A 26338-nucleotide genomic window follows, 5' to 3' on the forward strand; every position below is an offset into this window, starting at 1 on the left:
TTCGGCAGAGCACTTCATGGTTGTCAAAGCATTTTTACATACATTATACTCTCTATGTACATTTTAATTTTCCTGGCGGCACCCAAAAGGCATCTGTATGGCTGTAATCTAAATAAATATGAATTAAGTAGCAGATCGATTGATTGCTGTGAAAGAAAAATTAAGAGGATCATGGTACAACTGCGGTAGTAATCAGGGTTGTTATAATTGATATTTTATGCAAGAAGTTTATATTCAGTGGCAAAAAAAATTGCTTTGGATTACCTGATTATTTTTGAATCTGGGTCATCAGTAGTAAAATTCATGGGTTTCTGATATCAGCTACAAAACTTCCCTTTCCCGGCTCCTAGGACACTGTGAGGGCAGAAGTAGCCACAGCCCCTTCCAGTTGTCCTGGGCTAAGGTATTCCTCTAGGGTACGATTTCTTTTCTTTTGTTCACTTTACTTATTTAGTAGTAATTATTTTGTCTTTGGTGACCACTATATTGCTAATACAAGAAGAATTTGAGCAATATTGAATAACATGAACCACCTGCTATATTTTTCTATGAAAAAGGCATTATTAGATTTTATGTCTGGTCTTATGGTCCCTCTCTAGACAGTCTGAAACTATGTTCTCACTAACCAATCACTCTTCCTTAGCAAAACAGAGAGGCAGGAGCTGTCGCTGTGGTCTCATGATCTAGGCGGTATTTTCCAGTGTTTAACTCACCAAGTGGATAATAATAATACTGTTTACCCGCCAATTTCTGTTAGGCACTGTATACACGTTATTATTTTCCCTTAATAGCCATGTTATGAGGAAGTATTTCTATGATTTCTAGTCTCCAGTCAAGGGAGCCATGAACCTAGTCATTTCATAGCCAACATATTTTTGGCAATTAACAAATGAGAGCTAAATTAAACAATCAAATGGATCAGTGCTATGGTTTGGATATGAAATGTCCCCTTTAGGCTCATAGACTTGGCGCTTAGCTGCCAGCCGATGAACCTTGGTGACAGCTCTGACTCCAGCACATCCATCCTTATTAGAGTCATAGTGCAATGGAGTCCTCAGGGAGCAGTGGAGATGCTGATAAAGGTGAGCAAGTTAGAGGAAGCAGGTCATGGTCATGACAGCATACCGTTCAAGGGCACATCTTATCCCTGGCAGCCATGAGGTGAATAGCCTTGTTCAAGCATGCCTTTCCTCCACTGTAGACTGCCTCACCACAGGTCTAGAAGCCAAGGACCAGCTTACTATGGACTAAAACTTCTGAAAACCATGTGCCCAAACAGACCTTTCTTACTTGGGGATTTGTCATGGGGCCAGGAAGCCTGTCTATCACCATGGATGACACCTCTCCCGAAAAAGCACAGCTCACTGTTTATGCCACACACCACTAGGAAGAACAGCACAAGCCCAGTATCCCCGGCACAAGAAGGACAGATTCAGATGCCAGCACAGACCTGCTAGGGGATTCTCCATGCTTCTCTATTTGCTTTAAACTTTTATATATAGCTTACCTTCTTGCAAAGTTTATTTAAGTTGTTTACTGTAAAAATTTATTCACATGTATAGGTCATGGGCAACACCATAATAGACTTACAAAACTGCTCAAATATAGAGGTAGCATAAATTCATAACTGGGGATGAGGAGAGGCAAAATTAAAGAAGCCTTACTAAAATAGTAAGTTTAGCCTTTAAAGAAAGCCATGTAAGGAAAATGAGAAGGAAGTGTGTGTGTGTGTGTGTGTCTGTGTGTGTATGCGCGCACACTCATGTGTGTATGTGTGTGCATGCGTTCACAGCTCACCTCCCACATACTTGTGTACAGGGACAAAAACAGGCTACCTACAAGGGAGTACTCAACAGTTACCGGTGAGCATATCTGTGAAGGAGTTCAACCTTAACCAAAGGTCTTTATAAGGAAACGGTCCATTTACTAAGCCTCAAGATTCTGTCCTCCAAGTGACAGGTTCTGAGATGCTATTTTATAGGTTTTGCCAGAGCCAACCCCATATCCTCTCTATCAGCAATCCTCCTGCTTCTCACTCGGCACACTTCCAGTTCTGCTTGCGTGAGGCCATCCTGTATCCCGGAGTCAAAGGATCCACTCTGAAGAAGGCAGAGCAGCTCTCCTTGTGCCTACCTCCTCTCCCAGTGCCACCCTTTCTGTCCTGCATCCCTGTGTCCAGCTCTCTGTGTCCAGCTTCTCCCTCTGCACTCAACACAGCAGCTGGCACACAGAAGTCTGTGAACGTGAGAACTGATGCCAAATGTGTTTCCTAAAAGCCTGCCGTAGAGACCCATTCAGAAAAGCCAAAGAGAAAAGCCAAAGTAGAGAGGCAGGCTCTGCCACTCGGTTGGTCTCCCTGGCTGTGCAGTATGCACCTTAGATTAGAAGGCTAGCATCCTGACAGGCAAGACTAGCCACTCTCTATTCTTGTACTGTCCAAGCTAAGCAATGAGAGCTCTGCAAAATGTTTTTTTATTCTCCTTCTAAAAGTCCTCGCCCCATATCTGCTAATTATGTAGATAAAATTATTTTTTAAAAAATTAATGTTTTTTCACGTGCACTGAAAGAAAGAGGGGGTTGGGGCTTGAGATATGTATTCCCCCCCACCTTTCAGTTGCTCAAAGTTGCTTTTTTAGAGGGTTCAGACCCACACGCTTATGCCACCCGTTGCCAGTCTCTAATTACACTCCCCACCACTAGAAATGAAAGGTGAGTGGCAGAGACACAAACTTCCTCTGTCAGCACTGATTTCCTCTTTTAATTGAGGGGTGTAATAGCTCAGGCTTTCCCAGCCGCACAAGACTGTGTGCCCTGCTTACTTCTACCTGTCTTTCTCAGATGGAGAAACTCTCAAACAGGAGAGAAACGGTGACAGAAAAACACTCCCCGTTGGTATCTTTTCGCTTCCCTTAAATAGATGCAGGTTTTTTTTAAAAAAATGTGTAATTACAAGCTAAAAATAGCAATAATGTGAAGTACAATTTATGCTGTGACTGCCCTTTAAAAGCAAGCTTTTTCTTGTCTAATTCAGGTTGAAAATTTCTGCTTCTGGGGTTTTATAATTCATTCAGCCTCACGTCTTTTGGTGAGGTTTTTTTTTTCTTGCTTTCACTGCTCCTTGGGACAGTGGTCAGGAAATTCATTTTAAAAATACAAATTTTAGGTCCCCAAAGTGCTTGTGGAAAGTCCCTTCTGGATGTTGACAATCAAGAGTGGTGAAAGAAACCCACAGGCCCGTCCTGAGCCTCGGAGCGGAGCCCAAAGTGGTCAGCAATGTGCTTCATCTTTTGGGAGCCTTACAAAGCTCTCTTAAAGTGAGTGCCCAGCAAACAGAAGCAAATAAGCCACCCTGTCTCGCATTAGCCAGCTGTACCTGCCGCTTTCCACACAGACCATAATAAACATGGGCACTGATGCCATGAACCAGTTAGCCAGCAGACCAGCACGATTAAGAAAAAATACAAAGCTATCATTTTCTCAAAGCCTCCTATAGCGGAAGAGAGAGGCACTGTAAAATCGGAAACACGAAGAAGGAAGGCATGTTTCTAGGCCTGCCTGTGGTTTAGTAGATTTGACCCTGAGTTTTCTTTCCGATCCTTCTCAAAGCGCGGTACATGCTGCACTAACCGATGTCATTAGGAAGCGTACGGAGGCACCAAAGCCCTTGGTGGGGAGGAGGCTAAGGGAGGATGCAGATTTGTTGGCTACGGCACAAGGCTGCCTCTCACGTTGAAACTGTGTGACAGAATTGCTGTCTGCATCCCTACATGATGTGGGAGTGTCATATATCAATCTGTTGATTTCATTGATTAAGCAATAAAGAAACTGCTAGGCCCATTTGATAGGCTCACCCTTAGGTGGGTGGAGTAAACAGAACAGAATGCCGGGAGAAAGAAGCTGAGTCAGGAGTTGCCATGATTTCCCCACTCCAGGCAGATGCAGGTTGAGATCATTCCTGGTAAGCCAGCTCATGGGCTACATAGATTATAAGAAATGGGCTAGTCCAGGTGCGAGAGTTAGCCGAGAAAAGGCTAGATATAATGGGCCAAGTGGTATTTAAAAGAATACAGTTTCCGTGTAATTATTTCGGGGCATAAGCTAAGCTAGCCATGTGGGCGGCCGGGTGCCGGGGACGCAGCCCCGCCGCTCTTATTTCAACACCTACACCTATCTACCAGCAGTGCCTCCTACCCTTTCAGTAACCAAGGTGCAGAGGTTGCCAGAGTTAGGAGACCATTACTTGAAGTTAATTGTGCAACGTGTCAAATGCCATGCCCCTTGTGGAACTGAGTCAACGGCTCCCTATCTATAGCTACACAAGGATGTCACGATCGATTGCAGAGAGGCTAAGCTGGATAAGGTCGGGGATCCCCAAATGTCAAGCCCACACTGGAGACAGATAACTCTCGGGATACATCCCTAGATCCTGGGGTATGTCTCTCAGAAAGAATCATGGCCAGTGGCAGGCAAACGGAGCAGACTTCAGAGGGCTGGCAGGCTGGAGGTGAGAGCGGCTGCTTACTTGTGGAAATCCTCGATGCAGTAGATGAGACCAGAGGCATCGACGGTGAACGGGATGCCATCCAGGCTACGGTGGCACATCTCGCAGGTGAAGCAGTGAGGGTGGTAGGCCTTGCCGTTGGCACGGAGGATGCGCTCCATGATGGGCTTCGAACACACACTGCACTGCTCCAGAGTGTTCTGAGGAAAGAAAGAAAACTGCTCAGCACAACAGCGTGGCTCTGGCGTGTATCACAGCCCTCAGGGAAGGCGGTGGACACCATCAGTGAGAACGACACACACAGGCAGGTCGGAGGGGATCACCCAGGCAGTAGGCAGCACACCCGTGTTTCTCTATACCCGCTGTCTGCCTTCTATGGCATTCCTTTCTACTTCACCAAGAGTGAAGCCACATTTTTCAATAAACCCTCGGATAATAAGGACCCATGGTACTGACCACTCAATTTGCCCACACAATGCAAAGGCTGCCTCTGAGCGCACACAAGCAGAGGGTCCGTAATTCAGTAAAGCTTTATTGACAGAAAGAGGGGTAAGTTGGATGTGCTTGCTGAGCTATATCGCCCAGGTTCTGTACTTAGAAAAACTGCTTTACTGTTACAAGGAAAACTTGACTGAACACTAAAGACCTAGTAGGAACAGTGAGGCCCCTAATGTGTGATGACAGCGACACTGTATACTCCTCCATAGAGCCCAAATCAAATTCCCATTTAAAACCTCAAAATTCAGGCTAAATGAAGCCCTGGTAGAAAGACTGGGCATAAAGTGGTGGTCCGGTTGTGAAAAGTAAACTAGGAAATTTGGCTTATCAGGATTCAAAAACACAACGGAGCTTTAGGAGTACGTGTGAACCTTAAGAGCTAACAGTCAGCAAGTCAGCATTTGAAAGGGCCAGCTGTGAGCCCCACCCCTCCTCCCTGGCTGTGCTCTCAACCAATCTTTTTTCACGTGTGATACGTGTTACTTTCTAGACAAAGTATCTGAAGTGACTCACTAAAATCAGGTATTAACGTGGGGTGGAGAGGTCAACAGAAGACAAAGAAGTGGGTGGATCATGGAAATTAAGGAAAAACTGCCTTCGGAGGCTTTGAAGAGAGCTATGCCTGTATTGAGGTAACAGGTGTCCTGAAAACTGACCCAAGGCAACTCTTCAGCACTGGCTTCTTTGTTTATATAACCTTGGCCTCTACAAGGATGACCAATCTGCTTCCTGAAACACGGATGGGACCAGGTGTTTCTCCTGACAACACACCTTCATGGCACTGTAATGCAGGGTGAATTCCTCGAGGACATTTTATCCCCCTCTCTAGGCTCAGTTCCTCATCACACCCAGGCAGGGTGCTTTACTCCCATTCACCCCTGAGATTCTGTGTCTTGACTCATGACCTCATGAACTGTTGCAATTTGCCATTCTGACCTTATAATATACACAGCTCAGAAGGCTCTCTGATGACCCACATGAAGGCATTACTTCTTCCTCCTTTCTCCCCTACTTCAGTTTATTATTTTTAATAACACTAAACTGTATCTACCTTATTACATTATAATGCTGTGATTTCATAGAAGGAAGGGATTGTTCATTAAGAATATATTTCTCTGTTTCGTAGATGGCTTGGGACAAAAACAAGTTGGGGATGAATGCCTACAGAAAGAATGAATGGCAGACAGCACTGCTCCACTGTCTCCAACACTGGAATCCATTCCCAAGATGAACTGGGAAATCCATCATCATCATCCTCCCCTATGAGCTGCGGCTGCCTGAGGTTCTGTAGCTGCCTTCAGTCACAGTCGAAACTCACGGAAACTATTAACCTACTTTCCCTCCATCTTGAAGTGGTGAAATTAAAATAGCAGAGGCTCCCGGGGTATAGGTCCGGGGCCAATGACGGTCTGGAGAATGGCAATCCCTCCTCTTTTCTCCTCTGTTGATCTGAGCTAATGTAACTCAAACCGTCTTCCTGGGGCTTCTGTTTTGCTTCTCTGGAGGCTTAACTTTTTAAATCTTTTTTCTTCTTAAGCCCAGACTGTAATGGAGTTGAATAAACCAGAAAACGCCAGACCAAAGAATGTATTTGTTTGCACTGAGGCTTGGCTCTGAGCTTAGTTTCTAAGGGAAAGCATTATGGTCTGTGAGTGCTCTGTTCACAGAATGGGTAAACTGGATAGTTCTACAATGAAGAGAGCTTTAAATATGCCTAAAATTAGCCTCACGAAAAATGTCCCCGAATCAGAAAAAAAAAATGACATTTCCAAGAAAGTAACTGGCTTGGACACAGGCCATGAAGGGCACCTTAACCTTCATTAAACAACTCCCTTTACTGTACACGTATGTCCCCTTTCACACTGCAGGATTAGGAGTGCTAGAACTCCCTCCAGTCCAGGCTGTCATTTCTCAGGTGAGGTACCAGACTCAGAGCTGACTGGTTAACTGGGTCACTGAGCTCATGAGGGCACTTGAGGTTGACACTTCTACTTTTCGGACTCCAGCCTTTCAGAGGGGTCTGGCAAACTCCTAAGTAACCATAACAAGGGCAACGTAATACATAAGGAACATGCCACATTGTCCTGGCTTTGACAATACCTACTGTATGACCTTATGGACATCATATTTTATAGTAATTTCTTCTGCGTGCTTGCTTTGCTCCAGATTTCAGGTTTCTCAAAAGTAAATGATTAATCCCCATTCTTCAATTTTACAATTATTTATTAGTACTCACAACACAATTTAGATTTAGACCAATTTCCTTCTACCAGATCCACACTAGAAACAAAGGGAAAATCCCCCGAGAGAGGTTTCAAAGCGGGGCTCCCATGTCTGCTCTGCCTCCCCAACTTGAAACTTTCAGAGTTTCTAATCATAAAATTTTAAGCACAACAATGGAACGCTTTATATCTTTTTATACATGGCTATTTTTAACCAAAAAGCTGGGCTCATCGTGTATATATGGAGCTTTGCTAAAGTAGGAGAGAGTGGAATGTAAAATAAGAGTTTTGAAGAAAACAGACTTCAGTAGACGCGGTGGGAGAGATGCCTCTAAGTCTGTCCAGGTCACATCTCCTATGTGGGACAGGCACCATGTCTGTCAGGTAGGGAGACAGCAGAAGAGCACAGTACAGCTTGGGGACTCGTGCAGTCAGCGGTGTGCTTTGTGACTTGGCTCCTCCTCATCCCCAACCATCTCACACATGGGCTTCATCTTTTAGCCACCGTACTTGCGTTCATTGCTACACCTTTTAAAAACAGTGCACATGCCCAGAACACCGTATATTTTTCCTTTCCTAGAAAATATTTTATTTTTCCAGATCAATCTCAAAGGTCACTTATTCTGAAAAAGAAATCTTTCCTGATCTTCCTCTGTTAGGCTAAAATAAGTCACATTTCTGCTCTCATTGGGTTTCTTTTTTTTTCCTTTTTTTAAAAAATTTATTTATTTATTTATTTATTTATTATTTATTTCTGCCTCCTCCCTGCCACCGCCTCCCATTTCCCTCCCCCTCCCCCGATCAAGTTCCCCTGCCTCATCAGCTCGCAGAGCAATCAGGGTTCCCTGACCTGTGGGAAGTCCAAGGACCATCCACCTCCATCCAGTCCCATTGGGTTTCTTATGGAATGCCTTCCCTATGAGATCTACATGGCCAAATAGTGATCTTTCTTCTCTCTCTCCCCACGAAACTCTCATCCGAGGATGTGTTGCCTATGAAATAGATTCTGAAACAACTTCGCACACAGGAAGCTACTGAGCAGTATCCTTGTGTTTGGCATCTATGTGGGATTTAAGGAACAGCTAGCTGAGATCTATGATGTAGCCACCACAAAAACCAAGTGGGGCCATGGAGGATGTGACAGCTGGGATTGACATGCAGAACTGTCTTTCCATGAAGTTAGTGATGAGAGCCTTTATAGCTGCACCTATCAGTCCGTGGACACAAGATGATCCCCAAGAAGTACATGTAACTGTGACTGAAGTGTTTTCCTTCCGTGGATGAACACAGAGGGACCTGGATGTGAGCCTTCGCCAGTCAATATTCCCAGCAGCTGGGGCAATGAGAGCCTCAATGTTGAAGAGGCATCTGGGCAGCACACTATACCATCCACACAAATAGTCATCCTTGCCCTGGACCTGCATAGTTCATGGTGCCGGGTAGGAACTGGTACTGAGCCATGGGAGACCTTGTCACTTAAGCTCCGTGAAGAATGTCTATTTTATTAATTTTACAACAGACACTACTCGGGGCAGTTACTCCAATCAAAGTATGGTTAAAACGCAAAGATTTGAGAGTAGCGGAAAAGAAGCAGGGGCTGTGTGGTTGAAAGGCACAAATTATGAACTTCCCTGAAATGATGAAGATCCAGCTGTGATTAGAAACAAAAATTTAACTAAAGATTAAAGTAAAAATCACAAACAAACTTGTACTCAAAACTCCCCAATGCAACTGTTTTTAAATCTGAGATACAATCTGGTTGTAGTTTTTATATCCTTGGGTGTTATATAAATAACTTCGCTAATTCCCAAGCAGAAGAGCTGGAAGGAGCAGCTGAATATAAATGAAGCACCCAGGCAGCACAAACACTAACTGCCAGCGAGGGAAGCGGGAGTGTTATTACAGTTAGCTCGTCCGACAGGAACATACTGGTCAGTGTGCGCACGTTCCATCAAGAGACGTGAGTGTAAGACGCGTTGGAAGACTAGAAAGTTTTGTTAAAACTTTGAAGTTTGTCGAGTTAAAATGCGATCTTAACATTTTTGGCTAAATGAGCAGTATCACGGAAACAGGAAGGATTTTAAGACGATGGGGTGACAGCTCATGTGTTAGAGGAAGTTTTGGTCTTACTGTGATAAAAAGAAAAAGATAAGGAGGGTGAAACTATTAGAAGCTGGTTGTCATTATAAGTTCTCTGGTCTAGACTTTACAACCTTCCGTGTTTGCCTCCCTTGAAATTTCATGCTTAGAGAAGTGATGCCAAGGGGCCCATCTAAGAGAGCCCAAACGGACTGGCAGATGAGGAGCGGGAAAGGACAGAGGCTAGAGATCCATACTACACTGTTTACAAAGCACCAGCGGAATCAAGACGCCAAGGCCTGGATCATGAATGTGGCTGGAAGCAGATTCACACCTCCTGGTTCCCTATGCACTGGGGAACGGTTCCAATGTTCAGACTGTACTTCTTCTGTATCTTTGTAGACACACTTTCCATTGCAACCAGAAGGCATTCGGGCTTACTACCTGCAAGCTACATGCAAAAGAAATGAAATCAGGAAACATCGCGCTCTTCAGACCATCTGTCCCCCAAACTCCTACACTACCAGACAGAAAACTCATTGTTGGATCCCAGCATTTACAATAGTGTTTCCGCATAAAAATCGATGCTTCATGAATTTTAATCAGACGATAAAACCAACAAACTGTGGATCATTTATTTAAAATAAAATTATTTTATATAACCATGTAAAACCTGCCAGACAGTGAACTCTTAGTGAGTTTCAGGTGTTCTGTACTTGAGAGGGCTGTGAGGGACCAGAGGGTTTCAGCGGCCCTGAGTCATCGGCTGGGTCCACAGTGTTTCAGTTCCTTCAGTGTTCTGAACAAACCCCATCCTTTTCTACCTGAACCACTGGTGAGGTGAGAACTCGGGAAGCACATTTCAAGTGTGTTACCGACAGAACGGCAAGGTGGTTCGGCAGAAAGGGTTTGGCCTGTGACTCAGCAAATTTCTCCAGAAGCGTCAATGTAATTACTTAAGTTAAAGTAATTCTGTTGTCTAGCTTACTTATGGACTGTAAGTCTGTTCCTGATTCTGATGAGCAAAAATGCTCTGAGAAAATGGTTATGCTTTAGGGTCTCCATAGGCGAAGAGGACTAATCTCCAAAATATATGAGGAACTCAAGGAACTTGACATCAAAAGATAAATAATTCAATAAAAATATGGGGTACAGACCTAAACAGAACTCTCAACAGACAGAACTCAAATGGCTGAGAGACCCTTAAGGAAATGCTCAACATCCTTAACCATCACAGAAATGCAAGTCAAAACAGCTCTGAGATTCCATATTACACCTATCAGAATGGCCAACATCAAAAACACTGAAGACAACTTATGCTGGAGAGGATGTGGGGTAAGGGGAACACTTTTCCATTGTTGGTGGGAGTGCAGACTTATACAAATGCTATGGAAATCAGTATGGTGATTCTCAGAAAATTAGGAAACAACCTACCTCAAGACCCAGAAATAAGACTTTTCAGTATATACACAAAGGAAGCTCATTCATACCACAAGGATGTGTGTTCAGTGATGTTCATAGCAGCATTATTTGTCATAGCCAGAACCTGCGAACAACTTCGATGCCCCTCAACCAAAGAATGGATAAAGAAAATGTAGTACATTTACACAATGGAGTACTAATTAGTGGCAAAAAATAACAACATCTTGAAATTTGCAGGCAAATGGGTGGATCTAGAAAACATCATATTGAGTGAGGTAACCCAGACGCAGAAAGACAAATATCATATGTACTCACTCATAAGTGGCTCTTAGATATAAAGCAAAGAAAAACCAGCCTACAGTCCACCACCCCAGAGAACATAGACAACAAATAGGACCCTCAGAGAGACATATGTGGGTCTACATAGAAAAGTGAAAAAGACAAGATCTCCTGAGTAAATTGGGAGCATGGGGGTCATGGGAGAGGTAGAAGGGGAGAGGGAAGAAAGGGTGGAGAGTGGAGGAAATATATAGCATAATAAAAAATAATTTTAAAAAATTTCAACTTTCATTATTTTGTATGAAATTCTAGGCATAACCCCCTTTGCATTGCTACCTCCAATTCTTCAAATTCCTTACCGAGTCTGTTTAAAAAAATGCTTCATATGTCTCCTCTATGCCTTATGCCGCCTCCCACTTATCCTACCATTGCAGAAAGCCCAGGGAGCAATTGTCTAACATCCTGGGAGGTACAGAGCCAAAGAGAAGTCTGAGATACCACTTTTTCATTCACAAGTTTCCACCACAATAGGAGAGATAAACACATCTACAAACAACTGATTAAAGGCAGAGGATGTGGTACATTGCTCTCAAGAAGAAGTGAGCAAACTGTAGTGGGACACAGAGAGAGGGGTTACTTGAGAGAGGGGGCGAACAGGCTGATTCCTGCAGTTTATGACTGACTAGCCATCTTTTCTTGCTGGCGTTTGGATTGGCACTTGAAAGAAAACTGATTTTAAAACTCTTTGACATTGATGTTACGTTATAACAAGAATCTTCTTCATTATCTAAGCCTTCTTGAGAGATGTCTCAGATAAGCCTACCTTCAAACAAAACTCACTCTACTGGTAGAATACCAGAGCAAAAAAAAATCTGTGAACTGGTGTGGGAGAGGCCAGTATTTTCAGGGATGAACATGCATGTGAACAACTGAACATATAAAAGGACATAGAATTATTAGCATAGGATTATGAGGTAGAAAACAAGAGTTTTGTTTATATTTTGACCATATAAATTGGCTTTAAAATTAAGAAACAAGAGAGTTGGAGAGATATCTCATCTGGTAAGTGCTTGTCAAGCAAGCACAGAGACCTGAGTCTAATGACCAGAACTCACATTAAAGAACAATAATAATTAAAAAATAAAAAGGCCAGGTGTGCAGGACCAGACACCAGAGAGATAGTTCATCGATTAACAGCACTGGTTGTTCTTCCAGAAGACCCAGATCCAATTCCCAGAACCCATATATCACGGCTTACAACTTTACATAACCCCAGTTCCGATAATCTGACACCTAATTCTGGTTCTTCGTAGGCACTGCTTGTGCGTGGTACACAGACATACACAGAGCTCAAAAACCATCCACATAAATGAAATATAAAAAAAAATTTAAAAGCCAGGTGTGGTGGTATATGCATGTAATCTCTAGTGTTGCTAAGGGAAAAAGAGTGGATTCTTGGAGCTCACAGGCTAGCAAGTCTATACTATTGAACAAGATCCAGGTCAATGATAGACCCACCCAGATGAACAAATCAACAAATAGACAGTTTTGGTTAAAAGACATTTGCACAGCTACACAAATTCCTCACAGGTCAGGGAGGCTATGTTCACCTTAAAACATGTAAGCCATGTTGATTGGTAGGCTTTCTGCCGTACTTTTCTCAGATGTATCAGAATCCTTGAGAAACAAGGGGAGGTGATGCTGCTGACATTCACGTGCAGACCTTCATGCCAGGGGCAAATGAAAAGAACACAGAACTCCAGTGAGACTATCGTGAGAGGGAAATAAAGACGAAGATTCCTCTCCTTCCGAGCCAAATCCAACCAGAGATCTGTCTTTACAACATCTTGAAGGCACAGTCTTGTTAGGGCTTATTCAGGTGAGAGCCATAGCGGGCCTGTCATCAGGTCAAAGAACTGGTGATGAATTCAGGAGGCGGGGTTTCAAGTCAAAGAATTAAGTGACTTTTCTGGCTCTTGGGATTCTCACCTATTAAGGCTATGTCTCCATTGATGTGTTTCAATAGTTAAATGATGTCCCATGTAAGAAAGGAAGCACTTAGCGTCTGGTATGTAATGTTAGCTTAAACATTAGTATTAAATAACATTTATTAATTAAAAATCATGTTCATTCCTTTATCTACTCCAAACAAAACTTGGCAGACACCCTTACACTGTTACACACTGCTGGGATAGAGGGGGTGTGAAGACTGTTACACACTGATGCAATGGAGGGGTGTGAAGACTGTTACACACTGATGCAATGGAGGGGTGTGAAGACTGTTACACACTGGTGGAATGGAGGGGTGTGAAGACTGTTACACACTGCTGGAATGGAGGGGTGTGAAGACTGTTACACACTGACGCAATGGAGGGGTGTTAAGACTGTTACACACTGACGCAATGGAGGGGTGTGAAGACTGTTACACACTGGTGGAATGGAGGGGTGTGAAGACTGTTTCACACTGATGCAATGGAGGGGTGTGAAGACTTACACACTGATGCAATGGAGGGGTGTGAAGACTGTTACACACTGACGCAATGGAGGGGTGTGAAGACTGTTACACACTGACGCAATGGAGGGGTGTGAAGACTGTTACACACTGATGCAATGGAGGGGTGTGAAGACTGTTACACACTGACGCAATGGAGGGGTGTGAAGACTGTTACACACTGATGCGATGGAGGGGTGTGAAGACTGTTACATACTGCTGGGATGGAGGGGTGTGAAGACTGTTACACACTGATGCGATGGAGGGGTGTGAAGACTGTTACACACTGATGCGATGGAGGGGTGTGAAGACTGTTACACACTGATGCGATGGAGGGGTGTGAAGACTGTTACACACTGATGCGATGGAGGGGTGTGAAGACTGTTACACACTGACGCAATGGAGGGGTGTGAAGACTGTTACACACTGATGCGATGGAGGGGTGTGAAGACTGTTACACACTGATGCGATGGAGGGGTGTGAAGACTGTTACACACTGATGCGATGGAGGGGTGTGAAGACTGTTACACACTGATGCGATGGAGGGGTGTGAAGACTGTTACACACTGGTGGAATGGAGGGGGTGTGAAGACTGTTACACACTGATGCAATGGAGGGGTGTGAAGACTGTTACACACTGACGCAATGGAGGGGTGTGAAGACTGTTACACACTGATGCAATGGAGGGGTGTGAAGACTGTTACACACTGATGCGATGGAGGGGTGTGAAGACTGTTACACACTGATGCGATGGAGGGGTGTGAAGACTGTTACACACTGACGCAATGGAGGGGTGTGAAGACTGTTACACACTGCTGGGATGGAGGGGTGTGAAGACTGTTACACACTGACGCAATGGAGGGGTGTGAAGACTGTTACACACTGATGCGATGGAGGGGTGTGAAGACTGTTACACACTGATGCGATGGAGGGGTGTGAAGACTGTTACACACTGACGCAATGGAGGGGTGTGAAGACTGTTACACACTGCTGGGATGGAGGGGTGTGAAGACTGTTACACACTGATGCAATGGAGGGGTGTGAAGACTGTTACACACTGACGCAATGGAGGGGTGTGAAGACTGTTACACACTGATGCAATGGAGGGGTGTGAAGACTGTTACACACTGATGCAATGGAGGGGTGTGAAGACTGTTACACAATGACGCAATGGAGGGGTGTGAAGACTGTTACACACTGATGCGATGGAGGGGTGTGAAGACTGTTACACACTGACGCAATGGAGGGGTGTGAAGACTGTTACACACTGATGCGATGGAGGGGTGTGAAGACTGTTACACACTGCTGGGATGGAGGGGTGTGAAGACTGTTACACACTGCTGGGATGGAGGGGTGTGAAGACTGTTACACACTGCTGGGATGGAGGGGTGTGAAGACTGTTACACACTGCTGTGATGGAGGGGTGTGAAGACTGTTACACACTGATGCAATGGAGGGGGTGTGAAGACTGTTACACACTGATGCAATGGAGGGGTGTGAAGACTGTTACACACTGCTGGCAGCGGAAGATCTGGACTGGAAGTATTGACTCTCATGGCATGATGTCTAAGGTCCTGTCTCATTCCTGCCAGTGGCAGGCTGTATTATTATTTGTCACAAGGCTATTGAAAACTGCTACAATTGCAGCCTCCATAGTACTGTGTAGTCAGAACAGACCTGGAATAAGCATTTGTTTTATGAAGAAAAAAATGAATGCCATTGAGTAAAGTAACATGGGAATGTGTTTCATTGTTTTCATCTCAGAAAGAGTGTTTCTCAAAAAAATTGATAAAAATTGATAAAAACTTCCCTAAGACCATAAATGATCTGAAATTATTCACACACACACACACACACACACACACACACACACACACACACACACAGCCAGTAGGGCATTTTACTTAACGGCATTTGATTATCAAGGGCCACTGACCCATCTAAGGGACATTCTAAACCAGGAAATTAAGCAAGAATCTTTCCAGCTTTGTGTACACACAGTAATAACCACCTACCTGGACATCAGATCAGAATTAAACCATCCTGAACCATCCATTAGTATCGGCATCTGCAAGCAAAGACTAGAAATATTCTTTGCACCATTCTGCTCACGTGTCTGGTTTCTGAAACTCTGCCCTGCCCCGATCCCTAGCTTCTACCTGACTTTATGGATTGCGGTTACTTACACCACAGCAAGCCGCAAGTGGCCTGAGCCAGTAACCAGGGTCATGGAAGGTTTCTCCTTGGATTTATGCATATGACAGAAAAGTGTCTTTGAACTAAACTTGATCGACTTTCAAAAGAAAGGGAAACCTTTAAGCCTCTAACTCCTGGGAGTGGCAATGAGAAGAGCCAGAGGGCGGTGAGCTAGCTCTGAACTTCTGGAGATGACTTGAGCACATTTGGCAATCATTTGGCTTCTGCTGCAAACAAGGCCTCCTAATTGCACATCTGCCAATGGAAGACAAAAGACAGAGCTGTGGTTTAGAAAGGTCACGATGACATGCCGGTGCCGCGGCGGTGATTGCGGTTTCTTCGGAGGACAGGCCTGCTGATGGGTCTGCCATATACCCGGCTGGGCAACCCATTCACGAGAGCGGAATCGCACCAAGACTGCAAAATGATTTGCTGTTCTCCTAAGCTGTATCTCGCCTGTAATATTTTCTGACACTAGAAATAAAATAATAACATGTTTTGGTTCTTCTTCCTGCACTCCCCACTACACCAAAAGTGGTTTAGACGAACTAGGTAAGACAAGCACAAGGCGTACAGGGTTTTTTCCAAAGCCACAGGGTTTTCCAACCGCCTCAAAGACTAAAGAGACAGACATACAGATGTTTGCGCCTCACCGCGCAGAGTTGTGGACTGACTCCTTCAGTGTGTCTGGAATGCAAATTTTCTTTCACAGTTTAGCAGTCTTTTTTGGATTTCAGCACAGTGAACTAACACGTTCCTGGATTCCAAGACCTCCAGAGAACCAGATGGATGAGAGGAACTGGGAAAAAGAACCCACACTGTTTGAAAAAGGTATGAATTTCTCACTCTGCATTTAGCCAAAAAGCTCTGAAAACTAGAAGAGTGAAATCACTTTTGGTTTGTTCAAATGCATGCCATCCCAGTTGTTGGTGGGGTGTAAGAAGAAAAAACCCTCCAGAGCGATTCGACGGTTCGGAGTCTGTGTTCAGTTTTAGCTGGGAAGCCAATTTTAATAGAGATGGTATGTTTACTATCAAAGGCAGAAAGAAAAGTAGAAAAGGGAGATTGCTCAACAGATCATGCCGCGTGTTCGTGTTTGTGCTCGGAAGCCAGGCATGGCTTCCCATGGCTAGCTCTCCTAACTGGCCATCGTGGTCCTTCTGAACACTGTGAGACCTTCCCATTCCAGACACACATCCCGCTCCCTTCCTCAGGTCAGCGTTCACTCCTATCAGCGCAAACTTTTCCACACTCAGTATTCCTGCTCCTCAATCACTGAGACCTTTGCCTTGAATATTTTCTTTTTCCTTTCCAGCCAGCTTTAGCTTTGGAGGTCCGTGGCTTGGAGTTACCTCTGTTACTGGTTTTATCTGCCTATCCTCCCGCCTGCCCCACAGTGGTCATACAATTTTTATGGTAGGGACCTGCAGAGAGTTACCTGTATATATCCCATAGCAAACTGAAATCTCAAAGAGGAACACGTCACAATGGACCACGTCCTCCCATGTGAAAAGCGGCTAAGCAGCAAGAGGTGGATGAACCTAGTTAATGGAGTTTTGGATGGAGTTTGGATGATTCTCTGTGCTACGCATAGAATATGACAAGATTTTCTCTAGAAGTTCTAAACTGCCACAGGGTATGTTCTCCACCAAAGTTGTAATGATGGAGAGACCATCTTTAGTAGAGGGGGGTGGGTGAGAAGGCCCACTTGTTCCGCACGAGCTGATCAGTAGTCTAGGCTTCTGAGAGACCAAAGTTTAGAGCCCTCAGGAGTGTCTCCCAGCTGGAACTGGCTGAGAGAAGAACAGATAGATCCCTAGCCAACTGGATGTAGAAGATTAAAAAGAAAAAAGATTGCTTTACAACCCCAAATTTGTTATCAATTCATTATGGTGGCAGTCATATTAAAAAGCACAGCTCCCATATGTTTAAAAGCTTTTCAAAGATAAGACATTTAGGCTTATTTTATGTTGGTAGCACTATATATGTTTCATAAAACACAGCAGAGATTGTTTTGTAAATCCCTGAATGAATGGTTGAATAAAAGAATGAATGAGTAAGATATTTTGGACAGTTTCTTGACCCATGTACTGTAAATTCCAGAAGAGAGCTTTATTCAAAATGATTGGGCATGCTGAGTGAAAATAATGACAAGACCAGAGAGTAAGAATGCAGAACAGATTTTCCTTCTCCATAGAGTAGGCAATTTTCAAATCCTCCAAGTCATTATTTATTCCTACTTGCAACACAGGCGCACAGGAAAGCACAGGAAGATGCACACACATGGATGACATACACACAGGAAGGCACAGGAAGATGCACACACATGGATGACATACACACAGGAAAGCACAGGAAGATGCACACGCATGGATGACATACACACAGGAAAGCACAGGAAGATGCATATATGTGGATGACATACACACAGGAAGGCACAGGAAGATGCACACACATGGATGACATACACACAGGAAAGCACAGGAAGATGCATATATGTGGATGACATACACACAGGAAAGCACAGGAAGATGCACACACATGGATGACATACACACAGGAAAGCACAGGAAGATGCATATATGTGGATGACATACACACAGGAAGGCACAGGAAGATGCACACACATGGATGACATACACACAGGAAAGCACAGGAAGATGCACACACATGGATGACATACACACAGGAAGGCACAGGAAGATGCACACACATGGATGACATACACACAGGAAGGCACAGGAAGATGCACACACATGGATGACATACACACAGGAAGGCACAGGAAGATGCACACACATGGATGACATACACACAGGAAAGCACAGGAAGATGCACACGCATGGATGACATACACACAGGAAAGCACAGGAAGATGCATATATGTGGATGACATACACACAGGAAGGCACAGGAAGATGCACACACATGGATGACATATACACAGGAAAGCACAGGAAGATGCATATATGTGGATGACATACACACAGGAAAGCACAGGAAGATGCACACACATGGATGACATACACACAGGAAAGCACAGGAAGATGCATATATGTGGATGACATACACACAGGAAGGCACAGGAAGATGCACACACATGGATGATGGACACACAGGAAAGCACAGGAAGATGCACACACATGGATGACATACACACAGGAAGGCACAGGAAGATGCACACACATGGATGACATACACACAGGAAGGCACAGGAAGATGCACACACATGGATGACATACACACAGGAAGGCACAGGAAGATGCACACACATGGATGACATACACACAGGAAGGCACAGGAAGATGCACACACATGGATGACATACACACAGGAAGGCACAGGAAGATGCACACACATGGATGACATACACACAGGAAGGCACAGGAAGATGCACACACATGGATGACATACACACAGGAAAGCACAGGAAGATGCACACACATGGATGACATACACACAGGAAGGCACAGGAAGATGCACACACATGGATGACATACACACAGGAAAGCACAGGAAGATGCACACACATGGATGACATACACACAGGAAGGCACAGGAAGATGCACACACATGGATGACATACACATAGGAAGGCACAGGAAGATGCACACACATGGATGACATACACACAGGAAGGCACAGGAAGATGCACACACATGGATGACATACACACAGGAAGGCACAGGAAGATGCACACACATGGATGACATACACACAGGAAGGCACAGGAAGATGCACACACATGGATGATGGACACACAGGAAAGCACAGGAAGATGCACACACATGGATGACATACACACAGGAAAGCACAGGAAGATGCACACACCTGGATGATGGACACACAGGAAAGCACAGGAAGATGCATATATGTGGATGATGGACACACAGGAAAGCACAGGAAGATGCATATATGTGGATGATGGACACACAGGAAAGCACAGGAAGATGCACACACATGGATGACATACACACAGGAAAGCACAGGAAGATGCACACACATGGATGACATACACACAGGAAAGCACAGGAAGATGCACACACATGGATGACATACACATAGGAAAGCACAGGAAGATGCACACACATGGATGACATACACACAGGAAAACACAAGAAGATGCATATATGTGGACGACAGATGCACAGGAAGGCACAGGAAGATACATATATGTGGATGACGGATGCACAAGAAGTCACAGGAAAATGTATATGCATGGAAGATTCATTCTCTTCCTGAGTAGCCATTGCTATTCTTGCCATTTCTACATGAAAAGACAGCTTTCTCTTGTATGGTTTTCGATTAACAAAAGCAATATATTTCTTTAACCATATAATCAAAGGAATTTATAGCATCTAAAACTTCAGAGAGGATCATGGAGAAAGTATTGAAGTAAGATATCGGTCGCAGTCAGCATGGTGAGTAAATCCCCTATACAGCATCCTTAGTTGGTCAGGGCTTATCCAGCCAGGATCTATCATTTCCAGGGACAGTAGACTTTCTTGGAAGGTATCCATTCTACTGGCCCACTTAATTGTTAGAAGATTATATTTAATCTTCCTTCTGTCCTCCATAGGCAAGTCTGTTGCCTTTTCTATGCAACAGCCCTAAAGAGGACTGAAAATATTGTCCCTTCTGAGCCTTCTCTTGGGATAACTACCTGGACGCTTTCCATCCTTGCTTATGAGCTATTTCTGTCTCGTATCCCCACCACCACTATTCTCAGCACAAGTTCCAGTTTGTCCTGGTTCCCTTCAAGGCACGGGGCCCAGAATAGAACACAGCACTGTAGTCTCCGTAGCTACTGTGAGTCCTGCATACACCTTCCTAAAGTAGTGCAGTCAAGGGCATCATTTACTTTTCTGTGATCTGATATATTGTTACTATGATGATTGATTTTCTGGTCAAATTTCTTCTCTTAAGGGTTTAATTTATTTTTGGCAAACATGTTGAGAGTTGTTTGACATGGGGTCAGCATCAGCTTTCCTTCTCCCACCAAGTATCATTAATTTTTGTCAGAAAATATGTAATTTGCTGCCACTGTCTTTCTCCCATATGCTATCCCACCATCTCCTCTGAGATAGCCAGGGTAAAGTCTAACACGTCACTCGGCCTTTCTATACTGACACAAAACTACACCGGGAACACTGGGACAGCGCTAAGACCTGAAGATTGCATTGGAAAACAATGGTTTGTGAGCATATTTAGTCCTTACTTTGGGGTGATGAAGTCAGGCACCTCCAGCACAGTTCTCTGATAGTTTGACAGACTGGAAAATTTCGCTATGGATTTCAGAAAGGTTAAGGGGCTGGTCTCCCTTTAATTTCCTTCAGGGAATGTTAAGATTGTCCTGGGGCTGGAGGAGAGAGATTTGTAGTAATAGATGCCTGTTCCATATTAAGTACAGGGTGTGGCACTTTTTACCAAATTAACCCATTAAATCCTCAAAGGAACACCAGGATCAAATATTCCTAAAATTTTAAACAAGAAAACAAAACATAGATTCTTCTTGATTTAAATGTATCCAAAGTCCCACGTTGGTAGACAGGAACTGGACACAGTCCGGCCTGAGTCATATCTCCATAACTGGTAAAACAAACAAACAAACAAAAAAAACCGCAAATATTTCATAAGAGAAAGGAAACACTGAGAAATGCGGACACACACGATGACTCTGTACATATGCAAAGTGTTCGTAATTAAAGATTGCATCTTTGAGATGTAAAAGTCCACAAAAGGATAAAACCTTAGACTTGGGTAGGACAGGGATTCCGTCCTGGTAGTCCTACCCGTTTGCTGGAGTGTGTCTGAGTAAGCGCTGCTCTCCTTTCTTCAGAAACTGGGTGGACGGTAGCTAAAGGCACAGCTGCCTGGAATAATATGTACTTCCTGCTGCCTTGTATTAAAGAGACTTGGATAAGGGCACGAAGAAGCATCCTTTGGAGGAAGGAGCAGGAAGTCAGCACAGCGGGAGTCCGGAACCTGCCTGCAGTGCCCAGGGGCATCCATTTCCTCATAGGAAAGTGAACATGCCTATTGTTTTCTCCTTCTCAAGCTGACCCTTGTCTACACAAATGCATGCACCTCATGGTTGGAGTCCGGTTATTTCCCAGCCTTCAGTGTTTAATGTGCATAACAAAGCTTGGATACAAAGAACCTCGGATACATTCCAAATCTTCTCCTGGAATGAACACCAAGAAGAAAGGATCGCATGTCTTCCCTACTGAGCAGCCACACACAGGCTTCCCTATGGCTTAGGGGCACCGGTGCTGCCAGACACGCACCCGTTCCCCTATGGTCAGCATGTTCTCTAGATTCCAGCCAAAGCCTCCCAGCGGTTCTCCGGACTTGTCTTACACATCGCCCTGTGCAGCTGCTCTCTCAATGTTATTCTTCTCACCAACATCTGCCTGGATGTTTCCATACTTTGATCCCCTCTGGAGATTTTTTTAGACAAGTCTCTCTCTGATAGAACCTACTATTCTTTAATTTTATTTCATTTTAGTTTTTGGGTGAGGTCACAAGGGCCGAGGGCAGATAGGAAGGGGCGGGGGAATGAATGGGATGAGATGCATGATGTGAAAGAAACAAAAGAATGAATAAAAAGAAAGTTAAAAAAAAAAACGCTTCGCAGGTAGAAACATGCCCTTGCAGCCTGCTTCACTGTATTCTTGGTTTTGTGAGAGATGTACAATGAACTTTTGGGTCCATGACTTAAATTATCTTTTCACTTCCGTAGCTTGCAAAGTGTCTGTCATCAGCGTAGATATATAGTATGTGACCTTAGCCTGTGATTGAGTAAATAAAATGCAAAGAGTTGACTCTGTTGAGGTTAACAGGGAATCCTCATCTCATTTAGGAGACACTAAACTTCATGGGCAAATGCAGGTTTCACCGGGAACAGGGATGTCTCGGTCAATTGCTTCTCCTCATCAAGGGGACGTGGCGTGTGCACAGAGGAGAATCACAGAAGAACCTGGCTAGGAGCTGTCTTCAGAAATGCTTGTCACTCAGTCAGGTCCAATCAAGGAGAACTAATCGCAGACACTCAAGAAAACCTGAGGACAGGATTATTCTAAATTTCTAGGTAAATATGTCTCTTAGAAGTGAAAATGTGTTTTCCTGGTTAGGTTCTTTTGCAATTCAATACTATGATTGTAATTCATGCTCCTTAGAGCTTATTGGGTTTTCAACCTCTCTAAAGCTTTTCCTATTACCCCAAAGCCTCCCTTCTAGTTCTAGGATTTCTAGGTCCTGGGGAGGTGCATGCTCTCGCTGCAGCATCCTAAGTGCACACACACAGGATGCTTCCGCAATACTGCTCAGTGGGCGCTCTCTCAAGCTGCATTCTGATTATTCCTTTATGGACTATGTACTGGAGAATGGCTTGGGTGAGGCCTTTGAAACATGACTTTCTGGATCTAATCACAACTTGGTAAGGCCCTGTGTGTCTGAGGATGAAGTGCACACTTGTTTTATAGTGCCAAAGTTAGTGTTTAAAGCTTCGCACGTCAGTAAATATTAAACCACATGGTTTTAGTGCTATAAGTAGCACACACTGCAGTCCCCCTGGGGTTATGTCACCACTCAGCAGCTTTTAGAGCTTGCATATCATCAATTTACATGTATTATCTAAGAAATAGTAGAACCGAAAAGGCTTAATCATCTACATTTTTAAGTCTTGTGTTTTTTCTACCCCATTGTGCTGCGAAGAAATGTTCAAATGTGAAGTTCTCTTAAGTCGTTGCAAAATTTATCTTTAAAACAAACAAGCAAACAAATACCATAGAAAACATGCTCTCTGTGTCGGGAGAGGGACATGACTGTGTGACAGAGGCCTTTTATTCTATGAGAAGGAATATTAGATACGCCAAGTCCTAAAGTAGAATGGATATTGCTAAATGAGTATTAGCCAATGCTAGTTGATATGCAGGTAGGCCAGAATGTTTCACTACTTGGTATCCAAACAAAGATTATACAAATTCTATAAAAAAAAAAAACTAGAAGGAAAGAAAATAAACCGATGGCTTAAGTAGTGCCTGAAGCAGCAATTCAATAAGGGAGAGACACAGGGAGAATGGACTCATCATGTAATTCCGAATTTTGGCAACAAGTACAGTAAAGTACATTGACCATCATTGGTTTTGCAAGTTAAAAGCATTCTGAGAACTTGAAAGCATGAAAATTTTGGAACTTTAAGTTTTCCTTGACACATGTTCTTCAGACATTTCTAGACTCTGAATGTTAAAAAAAAAACAAAACTGCAATGTGGGAGATGAGGACCAAAGATGTTATCATCAATAAGATCACCATAGAGATGCAAAGACAGATGGAAGTAGCAACTGGGAAGGATGTGGTGTTTGTAGAGGCCAACTGGATTCCAGAGATGAAAAACCTGAAGGAACTCTCCGGTCCAGCCAGATAAGTTTACGGACGCAGCAATAGAGCTGGTGACAGGTGCTGGTTATAGTGCCAAGTCAGGGCAGGGCTGTGATTTGAACTCAGGTCTCTCCATTCCCAGGTCCATGGTCTACCTACATTTTTTTTTCTATTTTTTTATGGTTTTTATTGAGCTATATATTTTTCTCCGCTCCCCTTCCTTCCTCTCCCCACCCCTCCTACCCTCTCCTACGGTCCCCATGCTCCCAATTTACTCTCTACCTACATTTTCATAACACCAGGAAAGGAATAACTGCAGGGCCCCTTGGGACCTTAGGAACACTGAGAGAAGATGCATTTATCCCCACATTCAGCACTCGAGTTCCCGTGTTTTTCCTTGAGTAAATTCACGATATAATAAAAATGGAAAAAAGTGGAGAAGAATGGATAACCTAATTATAGCACAGTGTGGAATTTGGCATATTCATGGAATACTAGACAACAAAAAGAAACAGATGGCTGATACAGCAACAGGGATGAATGAATCTCAGCAACTACAGTCTGAATGAGAAAAGGCAGATTACAGAGAGAGGGAGAGGGACAGAGACACCGAGACTTATCGGAAGTAAAGAAATACAGTGAAACAAGTCAGAAATCAGCGGCTTCTGAGGGTAATAAGTGGGACTGGATTTGAAAGGGGCAAGAGAGAATTTTCTAGAGTAAGATATACAATAGTCGATTCTCCTCAAACTGAGCACTTATGACCTGAGTATTTTCTTTGTGTAAAATTATGCCTTAATAAAAATGAGAACATTGTAAAAAAAAAAGGGGGGGGGAAATAACATTAGAATTGGTACCATTAATAAATATAACATGAATATACAAAACAGAAGTAAACATATTCAAAATAAGCCAAGAAAAATGCCCTCTAGAGTCCATCTGACGCAGGTAAATAAATGGGCTAAGACGCCTTCAATGCAGACAAATGAAAATTTTGCTTTTTTTAAAAAGGCATTGTTAGAGACGGATCTATTTCTTTGTTGCTTAAGTAATCCCTATTCACAATGGCCTTTTAAAAAGCCCTGCAATATGCAGTTGTTCAGTTAGCTCCTTCCACAGAGCCGCGGAGAAAGCCGCCTCACAAAGAGCAGGTGAAGTATCAGGAAACACGAGTGGGTTATGGGTGTCTGAGTTTCGGGATGAGCTCTGCTCACACACTGGCCCACGGTGTCAGGGGTGCTCACATCTACCCCCTCTACACGCCCACTCAGCCCTGCCACTAGACCACTGGAGGCGGAGAGGTCCTAGTTTCCGAGGCTGGTTTCTTAAGGTGCTTTATGAAGTTGTAACTTCATGGGCTGCTCTGTGAAGGACCCACAGTAAAGCCAAAGCCCTAGTACTATTAGAACTCCCCTGCCAGGGACGTTCTGGCCACTCCTACAGAGGAATCAAAGCAAGTCCCAAACAGAGCAGTGTGTTTGCAAGCGGAGCTTGGGATGGCTGTCACATCACACAGCTCCATCATTAGTACCGCGGGAGAGGCTGACCTTGCTGAGGAGACCGGACCACAATGGAGGAGAAACTACTTCGTTATAGGGCAGGGGAGGCCTTTAGCCCTGCCTCAGGGATTTTCATGGCACAGACCGATCACTCCGCTGACCCTCTCCTCTCCAGGGAAAGGAGGTGATGAGGAGTGGTGACCCTTTGGTGAGGCTGAGAGATTAGATGACCTGGGGGCAAGCTCAGATTCTTCCTGCTCTCAGGGCACAAGATTCACTGTTCTGAGGTTCTGAGGTCCGGTATTCCACAAAACGTGGCCAATACGGCTTCCCTTCGCATTTTCAAGATTCGGTCCTCTCGATCTGAGTTGTCAATGTAGACAAGCCAGACTACTCAAGTTCCAGCACACCCCAATGGATACAGATCCATTCCTGAATACATGTGTACAAAACAGACTGGAACACATCACGTGTCTCTTCACGACCATCTGGACGAAGGAGGAAGGGAACCCTGGGGAAGAGGAGAACAGAGGCCTCTAGAAAACACCTCTGACAAATGTGGTAGCGCGCATTGTAATGCTGGTGCTCAGAAGGCTGAGGCAGGGGATTAAGAGTTCAGAGCCTGTCTAGCCAACTCTTTCTGGTGATAAATCTGTCTCTGAATAGTTTGAGACGGGGATGACACCATCTTCTATGAGTTCTTCTATGTTTCACAGTTTATGGATGTTGCAAGTGAGGTTCATTGAATGAAGTAAATAGCTGAGCTGGG

General features: G+C 44.1%; 1 protein-coding gene across 3 annotated transcripts in view; it reads right to left on the minus strand.

Moving 5' to 3' along the window:
• Lpp (LIM domain containing preferred translocation partner in lipoma) overlaps nucleotides 1-26338 on the minus strand; it is a 606896-nt gene that overhangs the window by 4305 nt on the left and 576253 nt on the right. For all 3 annotated transcript variants that reach the window (XM_075967686.1, XM_075967672.1, XM_075967680.1), the window contains one exon: nucleotides 4523-4701. In XM_075967686.1, coding sequence (XP_075823801.1) covers nucleotides 4523-4701 — 179 coding nt within the window. The remainder of the gene's footprint in view (nucleotides 1-4522; nucleotides 4702-26338) is intronic.

Source organism: Microtus pennsylvanicus, chromosome 1 (assembly GCF_037038515.1).
Source record: "Microtus pennsylvanicus isolate mMicPen1 chromosome 1, mMicPen1.hap1, whole genome shotgun sequence".
NCBI classification, from domain to species: domain Eukaryota; kingdom Metazoa; phylum Chordata; class Mammalia; order Rodentia; family Cricetidae; genus Microtus; species Microtus pennsylvanicus.